Source organism: Archocentrus centrarchus, chromosome 5 (genome assembly GCF_007364275.1).
Source record: "Archocentrus centrarchus isolate MPI-CPG fArcCen1 chromosome 5, fArcCen1, whole genome shotgun sequence".
NCBI lineage: Eukaryota > Metazoa > Chordata > Actinopteri > Cichliformes > Cichlidae > Archocentrus > Archocentrus centrarchus.
Window position 1 is genome coordinate 7,859,828 of NC_044350.1, and position 16,872 is coordinate 7,876,699.

Sequence of the window (16,872 nt, forward strand, 5' to 3'; positions counted from 1 at the left end):
TCCCATATTGGCTTCTCTTCATTGGCTGCCTGTTAAATCTAGAATAGAATTTAAAATCCTTCTCCTCACATACAAGGTCTTGAATAATCAGGCCCCATCTTATCTAAAAGACCTTATAGTCCCACATCACCCCAATAGAGCACTTCGCTCTCAGACTGCTGGCTTACTTGTGGTTCCTAGGATACTTAAGAGTAGAATGGGAGGCAGAGCCTTCAGCTTTCAGGCCCCTCTTTTCCAGCTTGGATTCGGGAGACAGACACCCTGTCTATTTTTAAGATTAGGCTTAAAACTTTCCTTTTTGATAAAGCTTATAGTTAGGGCTGGATCAGGTGACCCTGAACCATCCCTTAGTTATGCTGCTATAGGCCTAGGCTGCTGGGGGGGGGGTTCCCATAATGCACTGTTTCTTTTCATTCACCTTATTTACTTTGTTTATACTCCACTCTGCATTTAATCATTAATTGTTATTAATCTCTGGCTCTCTTCCACAGCATGTCTTTTCTCTCCCCTCAGCCCAACCGGTTGCAGCAGATGACTGCCCCTCCCTGAGCCTGGTTCTGCTGGAGGTTTCTTCCTGTTGAAAGGTAGTTTTTCCTTCCCACTGTCGCCAAGTGCTTGCTCATAGGGGGTCGTTTTGACTGTTGGGTTTTCTCTGTATTATTGTAGGGTCTTTACCCACAATACAAAGCGCCTTGAGGCGACTGTTTGTTGTGATTTGGTGCTATATAAATAAAATTGAATTGAATTGAATAACTCAATAACTGCCCAGAAGCATTACCAAGATGGCTACCAAGTACCAAGTGCTTATGGAAGGACCTTGGTATAGCTTCTTGTACATGATATGCTGACAGACTCAGTGCAGTGTAATAGAACACATCTCATTTTATTCCATCTTTCACGATGTTTCTTGTTCCATCTATTCATTTGATTTGTGACAGAAGGAAAGCATCAGGAGTGAAAGGGAAGGTTTCCAAGGTGATAGTGAGACCTGCTATGATGTATGGTTTGGAGATGGCGGTGCTGACCAAAAAAAAAAAAAAAAAAAAAAAAAAAAAAAAAAAAAAAAGAGGTGGAGCTGGAGGTGACAGAAATGAAGATTGTCCTTGGGAGCAACGGGATTAGAAATGAATATATCAGAGGGACAGCTCAGGATGAGCATTTTGGAGACACAGAGAGGCAAGGCTGAGATAATTTGGAGATGTGCAGAAAGGGGAAATGGATATACTGAAGATCACCTGCCAGACAGGAGGAAAAGAGGAGGACCACAGAGAAAGTTTAAGGATGGAATGGAGGAGGACACGCCTGGTATAGGGCAAGGTGGAGGCAGATAATCCTCTTCGGTGACCCCTAAAAAGAAGAGTCAGAAGATATTCAGGCCGACGTTCAGCCTGTTGTATTTGCACGTGTTGTCCATCAACAGTCACTGTGCAAGAATTATTTTAATTATTCGACATTAAGGGATCCATCTGCACTTCTACTTCTGAATTTTGGCACCTTTAATAAATCAGTGAATGTTCCAAATTGGGATTCACAACACTGACCAACTGCTCCTGTTAGAATGAACTGTTCACTACATGCAAATCAAGTTCTCCTGTACGTTTTCTCCCTACCAATCATAAATGTAGCTTAATGTCATAGTGAGTTACTTGGGAGGAGAGAGGAAAAACAAACACACACTTAACCATTATGTCTTTGGACTGTGGCAGGAAGCCATAGTGCCCGAGAGAAACCACAGGCACAGGGAGAACATGCAAACTCAACGTGGGTCTGCAGTTGGCTTATGGATTTGAATCCAGGACCCTCTTGCTGTCAGGCAACAGCGTGAACCACTGCACTGTCTTTTCAACAAAACAAAATGACAAGCACTTTTGAAACACACCTAAAACTCAAGCGCAGTCAAAAGAAGCTGAATAATGCAGAGGGGGTTTAAAAAAAAAAAAAAAAAAAAAAAAAAAAAAAAAAAATCCCACACCAGCTGAATCACTTTCACCAGCTCTGTTTATTAGGTTCCTTTGAAGCACTCCCCCTCTGAGAGGGCCACATCTACTGAAATTGTTGTGGGTTTTAAAATTAAAGAAAAAAAAAAAAAAAAAATTGGAATATGAGACATTGGTCAAAGCAAGGTGAGAAGCAGGTCTGTAACAGCTCACCAAGTTACACATTATGAATTCTCCTACAAAATGCCTTTGCCCATCCACATTCTGTGGCTGCACATGTGATCTGGGCTTCTTTGTAAACATTAACCACCCCCCACCCCCAGCTTAGCGTTTCATAGGGTGTTCAATGACCGCAGAGATGTAGCACCTTCATTGTTAATCAGCCATGAGCATGCCAACCAGCAGCCCTGTTACTAATGCCGCTCCAACAAACAGCCATCTCTTCAGAGACTCCCTGGATCTCCTTGCCGACATCCCTTTTCCAAAAATCTCAGTAAAGCGGTCCTGGGAGAAGAGACATTAAACAATGTTTAAGACTACTTTATTTTTCCTTTTAGCACAAAAGTAGCACACATCACGTTAAGTCAATCCCCCGCTGACTTACCCATCCTCCATGTCGTTGGATCCACAGGTTAATGTGCTCATCTAGATACACAGTCATCCAATCTGCAATGTGGGGTACCATCTCACTCATATTGTTTTCGACGCAATCCGCACACATTGCAGAGCCAAAGACAAACAGACCTATTACACGTCCCCAGTTGATCCCATCCCTGAACAACTCGTCCATCACATTCTTGAAACACTGCTGGGCCGTGTCAGGTGTGATGCTGAGGTGTGACGCAACGTCCTGAAAAGACTGTGTGAACAAAAAACCAAACTGCTCTCCTGAGTCTATAAGAGCCGATTTTACAGCCTCTACACCATGGTGTGCAGGCCAAGAGTTGGCCTGGTCTTCCTCAGTCCTTTGCCCAGCATCGCTCGGCCTCAGTAGAGGAGTTGGGTGGTTCTTCTGAGACAGTTTATAGCTTATAAAGAACTCCACCAGCTCTCTGTTACTGTACTGCATCTCCACTCTGGACCTCCTCCGCAGGGCCAGCCTAATCAGATACCACGATCTCTCCTGCAAGTCATACCTTTGTATCATCTGGCACATCAGACTTCACTTTGAGTCCCCACCTGGAAGCACAGAGGGATGCTGCAGTTACCTTCATTACTTTAAGCATTTAGCAACCCACGCAGCTGTTTCAGCATCCATCCCTACAGATTAAAGGCGTTATTTGTCGTCAGTTGTGTTAAACTTATGAATAAGTAAACAAATGTTAAACTGTGGCAGCCGTTTGGAAAATAACGTTAAATGTGAGCTAACGCACAGAAGCTAACTAGCAGCTTATCCAGCTTAGCACTGAGAGGTCCACTAACATCACTTTTTAACTCACCTGATACCCGAGCGTCTACATGCCAGCTAACCATCACTGACAGCTCCAGCTAGGAAGTGGCACGCTTGGATACTCTCAGTTTTAGCTTCACGTGCTAACCAGCTGCCACACAGTCCAAAGAAACGAACCAAAAACAACTACAAACTCTGTTCAAGGTGCTGATATGCGGGTCTCACCACCGAATGTTATACTTACATCTGCTAATATGCTGTTCTCCCTTTCATAAAGCAGCTATGAAGTTTAAAAAAAGAAAAACATACTGCTGCCAATACTCCAAATAAACGCACCTTGCTGAAGCGTCACACTTTATGGCCTGCGTAGTGAAACACGCTGGCGGTTGGCCAATTGTACTATTCTATCAGCCAGAAGTCCCGCCTATTTCTGCAAAATGGACCAATCAGCTGACAAGACACCCCGGATATTAAGAAGTCGCTGTAATTTCATTAGAAAAACACGCAGCTCCATCTGTTGTGAGTTTGACGCCCACTAAATCATGCGGAGTGACTCAAAACATGCTCCCATGCTTTCATCTTCTGACATATGGTTACCTACTGAGTTTAAATGTTTAATTTTAATTAACAGCGCCCCCCGTTGTAAAAAGTAGTGTTGTGCAACGTGTAAACAAAAACTCTTTACTTCACTTTGTTTCAAAAAAAAAAAGAGAAAAAAAGTTAACACGGTATCATGTTTGACTTCTAGTTGCCCTAAATTTGCCTTTATAAAAAAAGTATTTGGAAAATCTCTGACACTTCTCTCACTGTATAAGCTGTTATTCAGCTTATCAAAGAAAACTTTTAAAGCACCATTATGTTCTGCAGAAATATTTTAAAGGAGCTTATTTCATCAAACCTGGAACAAGTTTAATAGCACAGAAAAGAATGAGTTCCAACAACCTTTATTAACCAAACATTTTTATTAAAACATGTCCATAAGGAATTAAGACATCCTACATTTTCTAAATGTGAAACAACAACATGAAGCAGATTTTTGTCACAGTTGGGGGAAAAAAAATATGCAAGTTGTTAAGTTGACACATATTTCTTATGATGTGACTGCTAACCAGTGAGTGACAGACCGTATGAAAAAACTAACAAGGAGCAATGGCTAAAATATATACACTACTACTTACATATGCTATTTATTAACTATAATGTAACCTTTTTCCAACATTGTTGAAAAAAATCACTATCTGGAACTGACGATTTACTGACCCATGCCACTTGGCAACTTGTAACTGCATGTGTAGATCAGTAATTCTTGTTTTAATACACGCCTTTAATACTCAACCAAGGCACACTGCTAGGCTTGCTTTCCCATCTTGTAAAGAGCTCTCCTCCCTAGAAGCATCAGCTGCAACTCTTGTCTCCTCAGTTGCGTTTAGTAGTTCCTTAGATCGTACATTCGAATGTTCATTTGTGTCGACATTTCCATTCTCAGTGGGTTTATCATCTGTGTTTGTTTCACTGTCTGAATCTATGGAAATGGTCTCTATGCATGTACTAAGTTTTAAAGTACAGTTTAGTGTCCCACACTGCTTGTTTTGGTCTGTCTTTGGAGCATGACAACTGATTCCTCCAGCGTTCTTAGCTGAGGTGCCAACAACTTTGTCTTCAAAAATCAAGTTATGCTTAACTTTCTTTAGCGCTTGCATGTCAAAGCCGAGCAGCACTGACACCTTCTTGGTGTTGCAGCATCTCACACATGTGCTTTGCATGGCTGTAAAGTGACTAGCAATGTCAGACTTCCACAGCCACAGGCTTGCAGACAGCTTTTCCTCTTCTTCAGGAGCAAGGTATGGTCGGCGATTGAAGTAGGCAGTCAGGAAACTTTTCCTGGCCTCATAAGTCTTGTGCTCATAGCTTCTGGGATCTAGAGCAAGTCCATCAGATTCAGCCTTCTTTCCAAATATGGTGGAAGAAATCTTTGCATCCTTGCCCAGTTTTAGCCTTTTGGAGCCAGGCATGGCCTGTGTTGAAGGCTGCCTCTTGAGATAGCCAGCCCCAGAGGAGTTGAGCGTCAAGCCAGGCTTGAAGCTTTGGTTTGCTTGGTTCCTACCGACAGCCCTGCACTGCACGAGATGCAGCGTGATTGTGGAAGCCACCATATTGCTGGTGTACACCCCTAAGCAATGAATGCACTTGTAGGTCATCTTTTTTTCAACTGGATGCATTGTTTGAAGGACTTGATGTCTTTCCCTCAGATGCATGGCCAAAGCATCAGAGATAGGACCTTTGAGGATGGTGAAACACAGCGGACATACGGTCTTCCCAACCTCACTTGTCTGCATTAGTGAAGGGATACTTCCAGCAAGTGGTTCACTTTTTTCACTCATTCTAGGACCGCCTAGTTTGACAAGATGTGGAAGACTATTCTGAGCAGGTGCAGACTGATCTTGACCATTGATGGGTTCCTTCATATTAAACGTAAGAACAGCAAGCTGGACATTACTGGACTTATCTTGTTTAATGGTAAGGTCAAAGGTTAGAGGTGATGCACCAGGGGGTCCGACAAACTCCTCAGGGTGTGCCTGAGCTGAATGTTCCATAATTTTCTCGACATTGTGGAAAGCAGAGTGACACTGTGGACAGGTTAAGCCGTGGATGAGCATGTGATTAAGCAGTGTATCACTGGGTAGGTAGCGGTTACAAAGCAAACACTTGCTGGTGAAGTTGTGGATTTTCATGATATACTTGGCCAGCGCCCACACTTTTTTCGCCTTGTGTGCATTCTCAAAATGAGCACTGTACAGATTTTCAGGAAAAAGTTCATTGCAAACTGTACATATCTTCCACTTCTGTGTTTGGGCTGTGTTTACACAACTAGCATTATTTTCAACCACTGTACTGGTGCCAGGAGCAGTGGCACGCACCTGACTGGCTCCAGTGGGGGACTGATTTTTAATAACAGGGCGCACTGGCTTTAAATAGCCAATTACTGGCTGTGTAATTGGTTCAGGTCTAAGTGTGTGGGGTCTGCTGACAACCAAAGGAGCCTTCTGTGATGTAACTGCTAAGGGCTGAGACTTGGAGACAACAATATTAGCATGTCCAATCATGGTTGTTACTTGAGCACCAATGCGCTCATGGTACTCAATAACATGCTGCACCAGCGCCTCGTAGCTGCAAGTGGTAAACTGGCATCTTTTACAGAGGATGTTGTTGCCACTAGCGGAACTAGCACCATTTTTCACAAATGATTCAGGAATCATACCAAGATATGGTGAGACAATATGCTGAAAATGTTCCCTGTAGATGTGCCTTCTCACCACATTGTATAGTGTGTCCCGGAACGTGCATTTTTTGCAGAAATACATCGCTTTCTCCACAACGTTTCCCTGTTTGTATCGATCAAGGTAGGCTTTTCCCAGCCCAGCTCCCTGTGAGCCTCCATAATTGTGCCGTGATGAATTGGGTATGTGGAATATTTTAACATGTGTCTCCAGAGTTCTCTTGCTTGCAATAAACGTGCAGTATGGACAGTTGAGCAGGATTTTACTTTCCAAGGTTTTCCTGTGCACGTTGCGGAAGTGATTCTTGTAGCCTGAGTAGAATTTGGAAGAAAATGGACACTCTGTGCAGCAAAATGGCTTTGATCTGTATTCCTAAAAAGAGATAGAAGGAAAAAAAAAGAAAAGAAAAAAATAGCATTAAGAAAAATACGGACATTAGTGCATGGAAATTTGAATAAGTCTTGAATGTAGGAATAAATCTTACCTGTGTTTTAGAGGATGATGGATCCCATGCGCAGATATCAAGGCAAAGAGTGCCCTTCACAAATTGCTCATTAGGACAAAACTCTTTGAACTCCTGCAGAAAAATTGAAAAGATTTAAGACCTCCAACTGAAAACCAAGCTTTTAACACTGTTAACATGCCTGCATGGTGTTTGTACATCCAAGTCTGTGCTGTAGCTCTTTTTCAAATATAAGCTGTTTCAAAATTTTTATGCATGTCTCCTCTAATACTTTTCTGCTCCCACTTTGTGATTTTTAAAAAAAAATTATTCTAATGATCAAAGAAAAAACACACATCTCGTCAGTGTAGATGGTATGGTGTCTCCTGTTTTTTTCAAGCCAGAGTACTTACAGTACCAGTCAAAGGTTTGGACAGTGTGTCCAAACTTTTGACTGTTACTGTAAGTAAATATAATTTAGTAATATACAAACTTGTTATTCTCAGTACATATCCATCAATGATCAACTGAAAATTGTGCTGAGACAGCACTGAGTTAGGTCGCCTCAAAATGCCTATACATTGCTTACAACCATGTTTTGACACATGCATTAGGATCATCTGTTAGGTCCATCAAAACCGCCTGTCTTTTATTTAGACTTCCTGTTATGCATCACATGTAACTCAAAATACACTCACCTCTGCCGCTTCCTTGCAGAACTCCAACCCAATGTCACCAAGTGCTTTTTTCACTTGTTTCCTGGCTCTTCTGATTCTTGTAAGGTTGTTCACTGGGAGCTGATACATGATCTCCTGACAGACAGATCATTTCACATTCTTCATTATAACCTCAGGTACATTTATAACCGATATCACACTAGCCGGCCTTACTAATAGAGAACACGCCCTTTCCAGCAGATCACTGTCAACATGTTTATTATGGTGACATTGTCTGGGCTCAGAGCTTCAGGGGTCCCGCACCCCTTACGCCTCATCGTAACCTCCTTTATGAGTGAGTGACGGTTTGACCACAGAGCAGGTCTGCGACCTTTACTGTCCCCCGTGTACAGCACTTTCAAGCACTACATTTTTGCAGTACATGTTAGCTTTGCGGGCTAGTGTTACAGCGTTAGCAAGAATTAGCTACCCCAACTGAGCGCCAACACTAGCTAGCATCACATCACTGCTTTTTTTCCTTCTTTTTCATTTTCACTGACGTTATTTAACGTTTTTTTTTACTCACCTTGCAATAAGCCCGAGGACTAACTTTACACAGCTTGTCTCACGACATTAATGGCTAACAAAGAAACTGAGGGAACGGCCGGGACATGCAGACTGGCGGTGATGCTTCCCCTCAACGCCGGTGCTCGGTAGCTCCACAGCTAGCTAGCCGAGCTATCTAGTTAGCTGTCTCATCTGTTTTGCGGAGCTGCAAGCTGGGGGACGAATGGCAGAGCAGAGTGCTAGGATGATGCACAACTCATGAAAATAGCACACTTATAAACGGGAAACTCCAGGGCCACCTAGACTCCTCCAGCGATCTGATTTTCTTGCACCGGTGGGCAGAGCAGCTTGCTGGCTAACGCGCCGATCAACTCACAAACCAAAATGGCGACTACAAAAAGACGGAAGTCGTAATCAAGCGTTGGGCTGGACTGAATTACCCGAAGTTTGGATTCACTATGGTCCTTATAATTATGATTTATTCCCAGTTATTCATGACTAACATTTAGAGTTCTGTAATTCAAATTCATGAAAGCAAACTAAGCCGTTTAGCAGACCTTCCATGTTGCAAGATATTTTTTTATTTCTGAAAAAATGAGCACATAATAAACATTTTGTTTCTTTCAAATGCAGTATTTGTGTCAAAAAACAAGAGCTAGATTTGATAAGGTAGCTGTTTTCACTCCATTGGTTCCATAACTTCCAGTACAACAGTGCGAGGACCAGTCATTACCAGTCTGGTGACCGTCCTGTAGTCCAGGTAAAGAACACACTGTCCGTTCACCTGGCACACGAACTGCCGCACCTAAAAACAAATAAGGTCATGGGTTTTATACATGTTTCCTATAAAATTTTCAGTTTGTTTCAGTTATTTAACCTTAACTCCAGCAGCTGCTGCAGGGCTTCCAGGGTCAACAGCCTGTATATAACAAGGGGCCATGCCTCTGACCACAAAGCCCCAGCCCAGAGCGTCTCCTATCACCTGCAATCTCAATCCGATAAAATACACCTTAAACTTAGTCATCCAGGTATATTAAATCCTAGCAATGCTCTAAATAATAGTTTATATCATTTTCAGGACTCACCGTCAATACTTTCTTGATAAAGGGTGTGCCAGGTGCCAATAACTCGTCACAAGTGACTTTTCTTTTAAGAACTGTGAAACCATTAAAAGGTTAAGTTTATATACTTTTACAAGAGAGCCTCATTATAGTAAATGCTAAACATTAATGATATTATGAAACATTTCACAGCTGAATATTAATAAAACTCTTGCCTGATTTAGGATTGCACCATCCTGCTGAGTTTGAAGACAGCTGAAGAGGTGGAAATCCAGCAGGGTGAAGCTGAAGGGAATTCAAGCTACCTCGATGTCCACCGGTAACCTGTTTCAGGTCTTTATTTGAGCCCACTGTTAGATTAGATTAGTGGCAAAGTTATCATGCAGTGATTAGCATTCATAAAAAAAAGTGCATGTTGTGAAAATTGCAGAGGGTTTTAATTTCTTCTAAACTATTTTCTTATTTATTTATTTTACCACTGAATGCACGGTTGAATTCCTTGGATGAGTTTCTGCGTAGAAGAAAGGGACTCTCAGAACTGTTGTCCTCTTGTGTTGATGCCATCACAGTCTCATCATTAACCTGCTCGTTTTCAGTTAACAGCTCAGAAAGGCGCCGCCGGCGCCGGAAATTGATGCAGAACTGGTAGAGTAGCCCACTGTCAAAGAAATCATGCTTTTTTGCCACTGGTAGTCGGAGTTGGAGAGAGAGCATAAAAGCAGTAGTTTTAGAATAAATGGGATCTACAATATGTATTTTTGCTTTTGATTGCAAGAGTCCCAGATGGCAAACCCACTGCTGGCAGCCAAATGAAAAAGGCCAAATGAAGGCCCCCCCCCTTCACCGTGCTGAATGATGCCATGCTCCTGCAATGCACGACACAACTCCAGCCCCTGTCGCCGGCTGTCTGCCTCTCCGTTCTGAATGAGCCAGTCAATCAACTGGCAGCCAGGAAAGGAGCGCTGATATGTAAAGCCCTGCTCCTCTCTCACCTGCAGAATGGAGTTCTTGTCTGCTATAAGACTGAAGAAACAGATACAAAATCAAAGATCACATTTTAAATAGCTTGCAATAGAGGAAAAACCTGGATGAGAGCTTTGTGGAGAATTTTATTTAAAGACCTGCATTAATATGATTGACAGTGCATTTTAAGATCCTTCTCAGTCCAGAAACCTGAAGCACAAACAGACCAGCTCTTACTGCTCATATAGTTGTTGTCCTCGAATGAAGATTTTCACCTCTGTGTTAAAGGGAAATGTGCCATCATCCTTGCGGAAACGGTACAGCAGTTTGGCATCCTTGAATTCTGTCCTCTTGTCACAGACTAAGAAAAGGTGAAATAAGTCGTGAAAGCTACACAAGGTCTTGGAAAAAACATCTCTGCCCAAAGTTCTTTCTAGTTGCTTCCTTCTTACCGTGGTGTAGAATGTCATGGTCCACAAGGTGCTGCATGATTCTGACAGCTGTTTCTCGATCTGCAGCTTCCTTGTGGCTGACAAGCCATTCTATGAGCTCGTGCGCCACAAAGCAGTTTGGGTACGTATGAAAGTAGTAGCGTCGGTCCTTAATCAGTTTTCCATCGTGAAGTCTCAACCTTAAAGTGGCGTTCAAATCAGCCTTAAAACTGGCATTAATCATATGCATGACCTGCAGAATCAAATCTGCTGCATATCACCCTGAATCTGTTTCCTCTTACCTGAGTTGTTCTCCTGCAATCATGACCTCAGCGTTATATTGTCTGGCCATGGACCTCATCCTAATGCTACTTGTTTGCTCCATGTTTCTTGTTTCTGGACTCGAGAGTAAGTGAAGCTCACTTTTAGAAATGGCCTTTTGTGTTTACCGAAACATTACAGAACCCCACTGCCATGTGGGAGCAGTGTTGTGTATACAGAAACAACAGTGACATGGTGCATACTGGGTAGAATGAAGTGCTGAAATTCAGGTTTGTCTGTTTAGTTTCATTCATAATGTAACAGATATTCATTTTTCAGTTGGGTGTTTGGGTAATGCCTACTACCACTATTATGAAGTACTTGAATTAAAATGATTTTTTTCAGAGAAACAAGTGGCTATTTGCCTGGGTGATGCTTGATGTGTCGATGAGTGTTGTGTTTTCTAACAGTGGCTTGAAATTGTTTGTTTATTTTAGTGTGTCATTCATGAAAAATTGGTAACATAAAAATTGGTAACATAAAAGTACATATATATATATATATATATATATATATATATATATATATATATATATATATATATGTACTTTTATATATGTACTTTTATATATGTACTTTTATATATATATATATATATATATATATATATATATATATATATATATATATATATCACAAAGATGGCCACAAAGGATCATGTGCTTAGTGAGTACCTCAGGCAGCAGAAACCTGAGAAAGAAGAGGACGAAGAACAGGAACCATCATGGAAGGACAGGCCTCTGCACGGCATGTACCACCGGCAGATAGAATAAGTGGCTGACATAGAGAAATCCTACCAATGGCTGGACAAGGCTGGACTCACAGACAGCACAGAGGCACTAATCATGGCAGCACAAGAGCAAGCTCCAAGTACAAGATCAACAGAGGCTGGGGTGTACCACACCAGGCAGGACCCCAGGTACAGGCTGTGCAGAGATGCTCCTGAGACAATCTAGCACATAACAGCAGGGTGCAAGATGCTAGCAGGCAGGGCATACATGGAACGCCATAACCAAGTGGCTGGCATAGTATACAGGAACGTCTGTGCCGAATATGACCTGGAAGTCCCGAGGTCAAAATGGGACATGCCCCCAAGGGTGGTTGAGAACAACAGAGCTCAGATCCTGTGGGACTTCCAGATACAGACAGACAAACTTGTGGTGGCTAACCAACCGGACATCGTAGTGGTGGACAAACAAAGGAAGAAAGTCGTAGTGATAGACGTTGCAATACCAAGTGACGGCAACATCAAGAAGAAGGAACACGAGAAGCTCGACAAATACCAAGGGCTCAGAGAGGAGCTGGAAAGGATGTGGAAGATGAAGGTAACAGTGGTCCCAGTGGTAATCGGAACACTCGGGGCAGTGACCCCCAAACTGGGACAGTGGCTCCAGCAGTTTCCTGGAACAACATCCGAGATCTCTGTCCAGAAGAGCGCAATACTGGGAACAGCTAAGATACTGCGCAGGACCCTCAAGCTCCCAGGCCTCTGGTAGAGGACCCGAGCTTGGAGGGCAAAATAGACCGCCTGTAGGGGCAAGCTGGGATTTTTTTTTTTTTAAATATATATACAGTTTCCTAGGCAACATGCTGTTTTATCATCATGTTTTAAAGGTCATCACACAGTCGTCTCCCAAATGGAAAACCAGAAAAGCACACCTTGCATGTATGCCCTTATTTCAAATTAAGCAACTATTATTGAAGATTTAGGTTAATATCAGATCAGGATAAAGTAGAGCCTAAAGTTTCTAAGAGCTGTGATTTTGTGTTGATGTATAAACTTGCTGTTGCAGTGTCCAGAAATTCAGCTTTCGTTGAGGACACTCGACTGTTTTGATACATGCTTGTTATGACAAAAGAATCGTAGTGCCAACCAGTGACGTGCACTTAGGCTTTAAGCATCCTATCATTAGCACAAGTTATACCACAAAGCATCACCCTGGTCTTCTGGCATAAATCCTGCTTTGTGTCCCTGAGAAATCCTTGCTCAGTCACACTGTCTCCTCTTTTCCTCTCTTCCCAGCAAGTCAAACTCGCTGAAACAATGCCTGGCCATTCTCAGACAGCAATTTCTATTGGTTTTGGCTTGAGTCTTTTTATCTTGTCAGTGAAGCTTTCACTATCATTGGAGAAAGCACTGCCTGAGAGGGTCACTTCAGGGCAGGAACATCGCTTAACCCTTCGATATCCTGTGCACTGGGGCATCACCTCTGGACAGCCGGGTGTCTGTTCTGTCAGAGCTGTTGCTGAGCTGTCGACTTCTGGTGGGATCCCTCAGGAACTTCTCTGTGAGGGGCTTGGTGCATATACATTCCCTAAAGATATCTAAGGATTTCCTATAAATATTTTGGGATAAAAAAAAATAATAAAAAAACAAACAAACAAAAGAAACCATCAGTTGCAAGTAGAAGTACCTGTACTTCTTTGCTCTGTTTCGTGGGTCCTTTCTAAAATGTATCTGGTCTTTTTGTACATTTACATTTAAATGAACCTCACTTTACTGGACACGACAGAAATATCCTTGGTTGTCCTTTCAAATATGCAAGCTACGTAGTGTTTGGCAAAGCAACACATACCATATCCTTATATGAAAATTCCTGCAGTGTAGACTATTGGCCACAAGATATCAGTATTCACCTGGGTACCAAACAAGTAACACAGCAACCACAGTAGGGTCAAATTAATTTTCTAACAGCATCCTGTTGTTTAGGGTTTTTTTTTTTCCTTTTTAATGAATAATGATGTATAAATAACCATAAATTCAGACATTACTGTAAACCAATGTGCAACTAATTGTGACTGAAAGAAAAAAATGTATAGTTATAGTTTAGTATTAATATTTATTTTAATAGGCAAATGTAACGCCATGTGTTTATTTGAAACGCTTGAAAATAATAATAATGCCCAGACAAGTCCGGGTTTGGAGTATTTTTTGTCTTATGGGTTCTATTCACTGTGATATATTTATCTTGTGGAATAAATTGGCCTACATGCGAAAGAGAGGGCAAATAAAACAATTATCTTTAATAAAAAAAAAAAAAATGCGGAATAGAGTTTGTGCCCCTGAGTAGACCTTTATAGGTTTTGGTCAAGTGACAATCACGAACAGATCGAGTGGACTCGCTCCTAGAAGATTTTATGCAAATCTTCCCATTTTCATTGGAGAGCAGGGTGGAGGTGTAGTCTGAAAAGCGTGACATCACGCCAGGGCAGCTTTATGAAGAAAGTGCGCTTCTCCTGAAAAGGCAGAGTTGCGTCCAGTCTGTTGGCATCATCGGACTTTTAAGTTCCTCAAGCCAAACAAGCTGCGCGGTGCGAAATCGCGACTGTGTAAAGTTTGAAGCGGTGGTCGCCTGTTTTGCAGAGATTTTTTTCGCAAGTTTTTTTTTTTTTTTTTTTCCTTTGTGGTCGAAAGTTTGGAAATACTTCTTCTTTTTCTTCTTCTTCTTTTTACAAGTGAGTGCGATTTCACTGGCTGCATGAAATATCAGTGGACATTTGGAGCTCTTTAAAGAGACCAGCTTGCCATTTATCATGTCGGCTGAGGCGCATTCACACTTGACACTGCAGAAACCCCCCATGGATTTCGTCAGCGACTTTGACTTGATGAAGTTCGGCGTGAAGAAGGAGACGATGCAGGGGCTGGATCGCTCCTTTCAAAGACCAGACTCCGTCTCCTCCACCCCTGGCAGCACACCTTGCAACTCTGTGCCCTCATCGCCAAATCTCAACCCAAATGACCACAGAAACAACGTCGAAAGCAGCCAGTTCTGGATACCCAACAACGGGGGCTATCCTCAGCAAATGTACCCTCAGGCTTTTGGCCTGACACCCGAAGACGCAATGGAGGCCCTCATCGGAGCCACAGCGCAGCAGGGACATCCATCTGCGCCCCACAGCCACCATCCGCCACCTTTCCCGACGGATTACGATGGGTACGGCCACCTGAACGAGCCTGTCCAGCACTACCCAGGTCTTCCGGGTCACTCAGACATGCAAGGTATTCCCAACAGTCACTGCCAAGACCCCTATCTCAAAGATGACATGGGGTGCGCATCCCCTCAGTCGCCGGAGGCCCAGCAGGTCCTCGGTGCGCACCACCACCTCCAGCAGCAACACAACCGCCACGACAGGCGATCCAACGCCGAGATGCACTTCTCAGACGATCAGCTGGTGTCCATGTCCGTCAGGGAGCTCAATCGGCTTCTCAGAGGCCTAAGCAAGGACGAAGTGATGCGTCTGAAGCAGAAGCGCCGGACCCTGAAAAACAGAGGTTACGCACAGTCCTGCCGCTTCAAGCGCGTCCAGCAGAAGCACATTCTGGAGCACGAGAAGACGAACCTGCTGTCGCAGGTCGAGCAGCTGAAACATGAACTCAACAGGCTGATCCGGGAGAGGGACGCGTATAAACTTAAATGTGAGAAACTGTCCGGTGCAAACTGTTACCACGAAACGGGGTCTACCAGTGATAACCCATCCTCGCCCGAGTATTTAATGTGAGTTTGTAGATTTCCTGCAGAACTGATTCTTTTCCATGTAGGGAGGCATGCTGGTCGCCGTGCTCTTTATCAGGCAACTCCACGGATTCATCAAGTTTGAGCAAATCTCGGGCATAAGGACGCGACTCAAGTAATCGTAATAGATACGCAACAAGTAATGAATAGAAATTTGCAAATAAGCATGCATGCGGGACATGTATGAATGTCTTTATTTTATACAGGCATATCTGTATTTTGTCTCAGAGGACATACTTGAAATCAGAGGATATTTGCTTTGAACAGTATACACCTATATTGTTTCTGCTTCACTCACTGTTTGATCCTCATTTTGGTGATTTTTGCTTTGCTTAGTTTTTTGTAGCTGGAATTATATTTCATGTTCGTCCTTTCTTTAAGTAGAAAGCATCTAGTATTAGAAATTACGCATATATTGTTTTTATGAAGCTGATTCTGCTGGACAGATGTGTTCCTTATTTGCTTTTCTTTTTAATATAATACACAATTATGCAAATAATTATGCAGATTTTCATTTTTCATCTACAATGTTTTTTTTTTTCATTTACTATGCATCAATAAACCTATTGTGACTTTTTAAAATCATGTTTCATCTTCTGACAAGTAATTGTTTTACCTGCACTGAAACATTTACTTCTACTTGCACATTTTTATTTGCCTTTTTGTCATCCTGGCTTATTATAGTTTTTGGAGCCATTTCAACATATTAATAAACATATACACAGTATGGGGGTGGGGGTGGGGGGGTTAAATACTATAAAAAGACAAAGCCCACTATTTGTACACACTACATAAATTAAGGATATCCCAGTATTTCAGCTAGTGCATAGTATATGAAAATAAATTGATTTGAGGCTAAAAGACTACAAGTACATAAACATAAAGAATGTTTATGCTCTAAATTTCTAATCAAAATTTAAAAAACTAAATCCACAAGTTCACATTCCCTACCACAGTATTGCTATTTTCTTATTTAGCAAAAACAAATCACAGTCACCGTGCATTAGTTAGTTTCTGCGGATGAAATGAGGAGTGGCTTTCTCTCGTTGCCTGACCTTTGCCCGTCATGGAGTACTGCTTCCTGTGGGACCCCAGCATGTGAAAGCACAGGGAGCTAACTAGCCGGGGCTGTGGGGTACAGATAAAATGGAGTGGAAATCAAGCTTCCCCTCTGCTCTCTTCCTCGGACAAACAGATCACCTCTGCATTCATTAACAGAGGAAAAGAGAAACAGCAACCACGGCACACTGCACTGCACGCTTTTGGCCAGTTTCAACCAATTTTTTTTCAACTTTTTTTTTTAATTTAAATC

The 16,872-nt window shown here is 42.4% G+C and overlaps 4 protein-coding genes across 7 annotated transcripts; 1 reads left to right on the plus strand and 3 right to left on the minus strand.

The window, feature by feature from the left end:
- Positions 1 to 1,980: 1,980 nt before the first annotated feature.
- Positions 1,981 to 3,752, minus strand: LOC115780418 (bcl-2-like protein 1). 3 transcript variants are annotated; one of them, XM_030729602.1, is made up of 3 exons: positions 3,664 to 3,752; positions 2,542 to 3,116; positions 1,981 to 2,441 (listed from the first exon to the last, which is right to left on the minus strand). In XM_030729602.1, exons 2-3 carry the CDS (start codon positions 3,091 to 3,093, stop codon positions 2,313 to 2,315), a joined length of 681 nt encoding a protein of 226 aa, XP_030585462.1. In that variant the 5' UTR covers positions 3,094 to 3,116; positions 3,664 to 3,752; the 3' UTR covers positions 1,981 to 2,312. The 3 variants fall into 3 exon arrangements, with proteins under 3 accessions (XP_030585462.1, XP_030585460.1, XP_030585461.1); XM_030729600.1 differs by having other exon boundaries at positions 3,572 to 3,727; XM_030729601.1 differs by lacking the exon at positions 3,664 to 3,752 and adding an exon at positions 3,377 to 3,556.
- Positions 3,753 to 4,306: 554 nt separating this feature from the next.
- LOC115780883 (activity-dependent neuroprotector homeobox protein-like) lies at positions 4,307 to 8,685 on the minus strand. Of its 2 annotated transcripts, XM_030730303.1 has the most exons (4): positions 8,290 to 8,685; positions 7,746 to 7,859; positions 7,090 to 7,182; positions 4,307 to 6,977 (listed from the first exon to the last, which is right to left on the minus strand). In XM_030730303.1, exons 2-4 carry the CDS (start codon positions 7,851 to 7,853, stop codon positions 4,659 to 4,661), a joined length of 2,520 nt encoding a protein of 839 aa, XP_030586163.1. In that variant the 5' UTR covers positions 7,854 to 7,859; positions 8,290 to 8,685; the 3' UTR covers positions 4,307 to 4,658. The 2 variants fall into 2 exon arrangements, with proteins under 2 accessions (XP_030586163.1, XP_030586164.1); XM_030730304.1 differs by lacking the exon at positions 8,290 to 8,685 and having other exon boundaries at positions 7,746 to 8,271.
- A 264-nt stretch (positions 8,686 to 8,949) lies between these two features.
- LOC115780862 (DEP domain-containing mTOR-interacting protein) lies at positions 8,950 to 11,136 on the minus strand. Its single transcript, XM_075074372.1, is given in 8 exon segments — positions 8,950 to 9,075; positions 9,148 to 9,259; positions 9,564 to 9,681; positions 9,808 to 10,017; positions 10,176 to 10,354; positions 10,532 to 10,655; positions 10,747 to 10,925; positions 11,028 to 11,136. Coding segments are annotated over 8 exon segments (1,131 nt in total). The 5' UTR covers positions 11,111 to 11,136.
- A 3,171-nt stretch (positions 11,137 to 14,307) lies between these two features.
- On the plus strand, positions 14,308 to 16,127 carry LOC115780235 (transcription factor MafB-like). The gene has a single exon (XM_030729324.1). It carries the CDS (start codon positions 14,581 to 14,583, stop codon positions 15,544 to 15,546), a length of 966 nt encoding a protein of 321 aa, XP_030585184.1. The 5' UTR covers positions 14,308 to 14,580; the 3' UTR covers positions 15,547 to 16,127.
- The last annotated feature ends 745 nt before the right edge of the window (positions 16,128 to 16,872 follow it).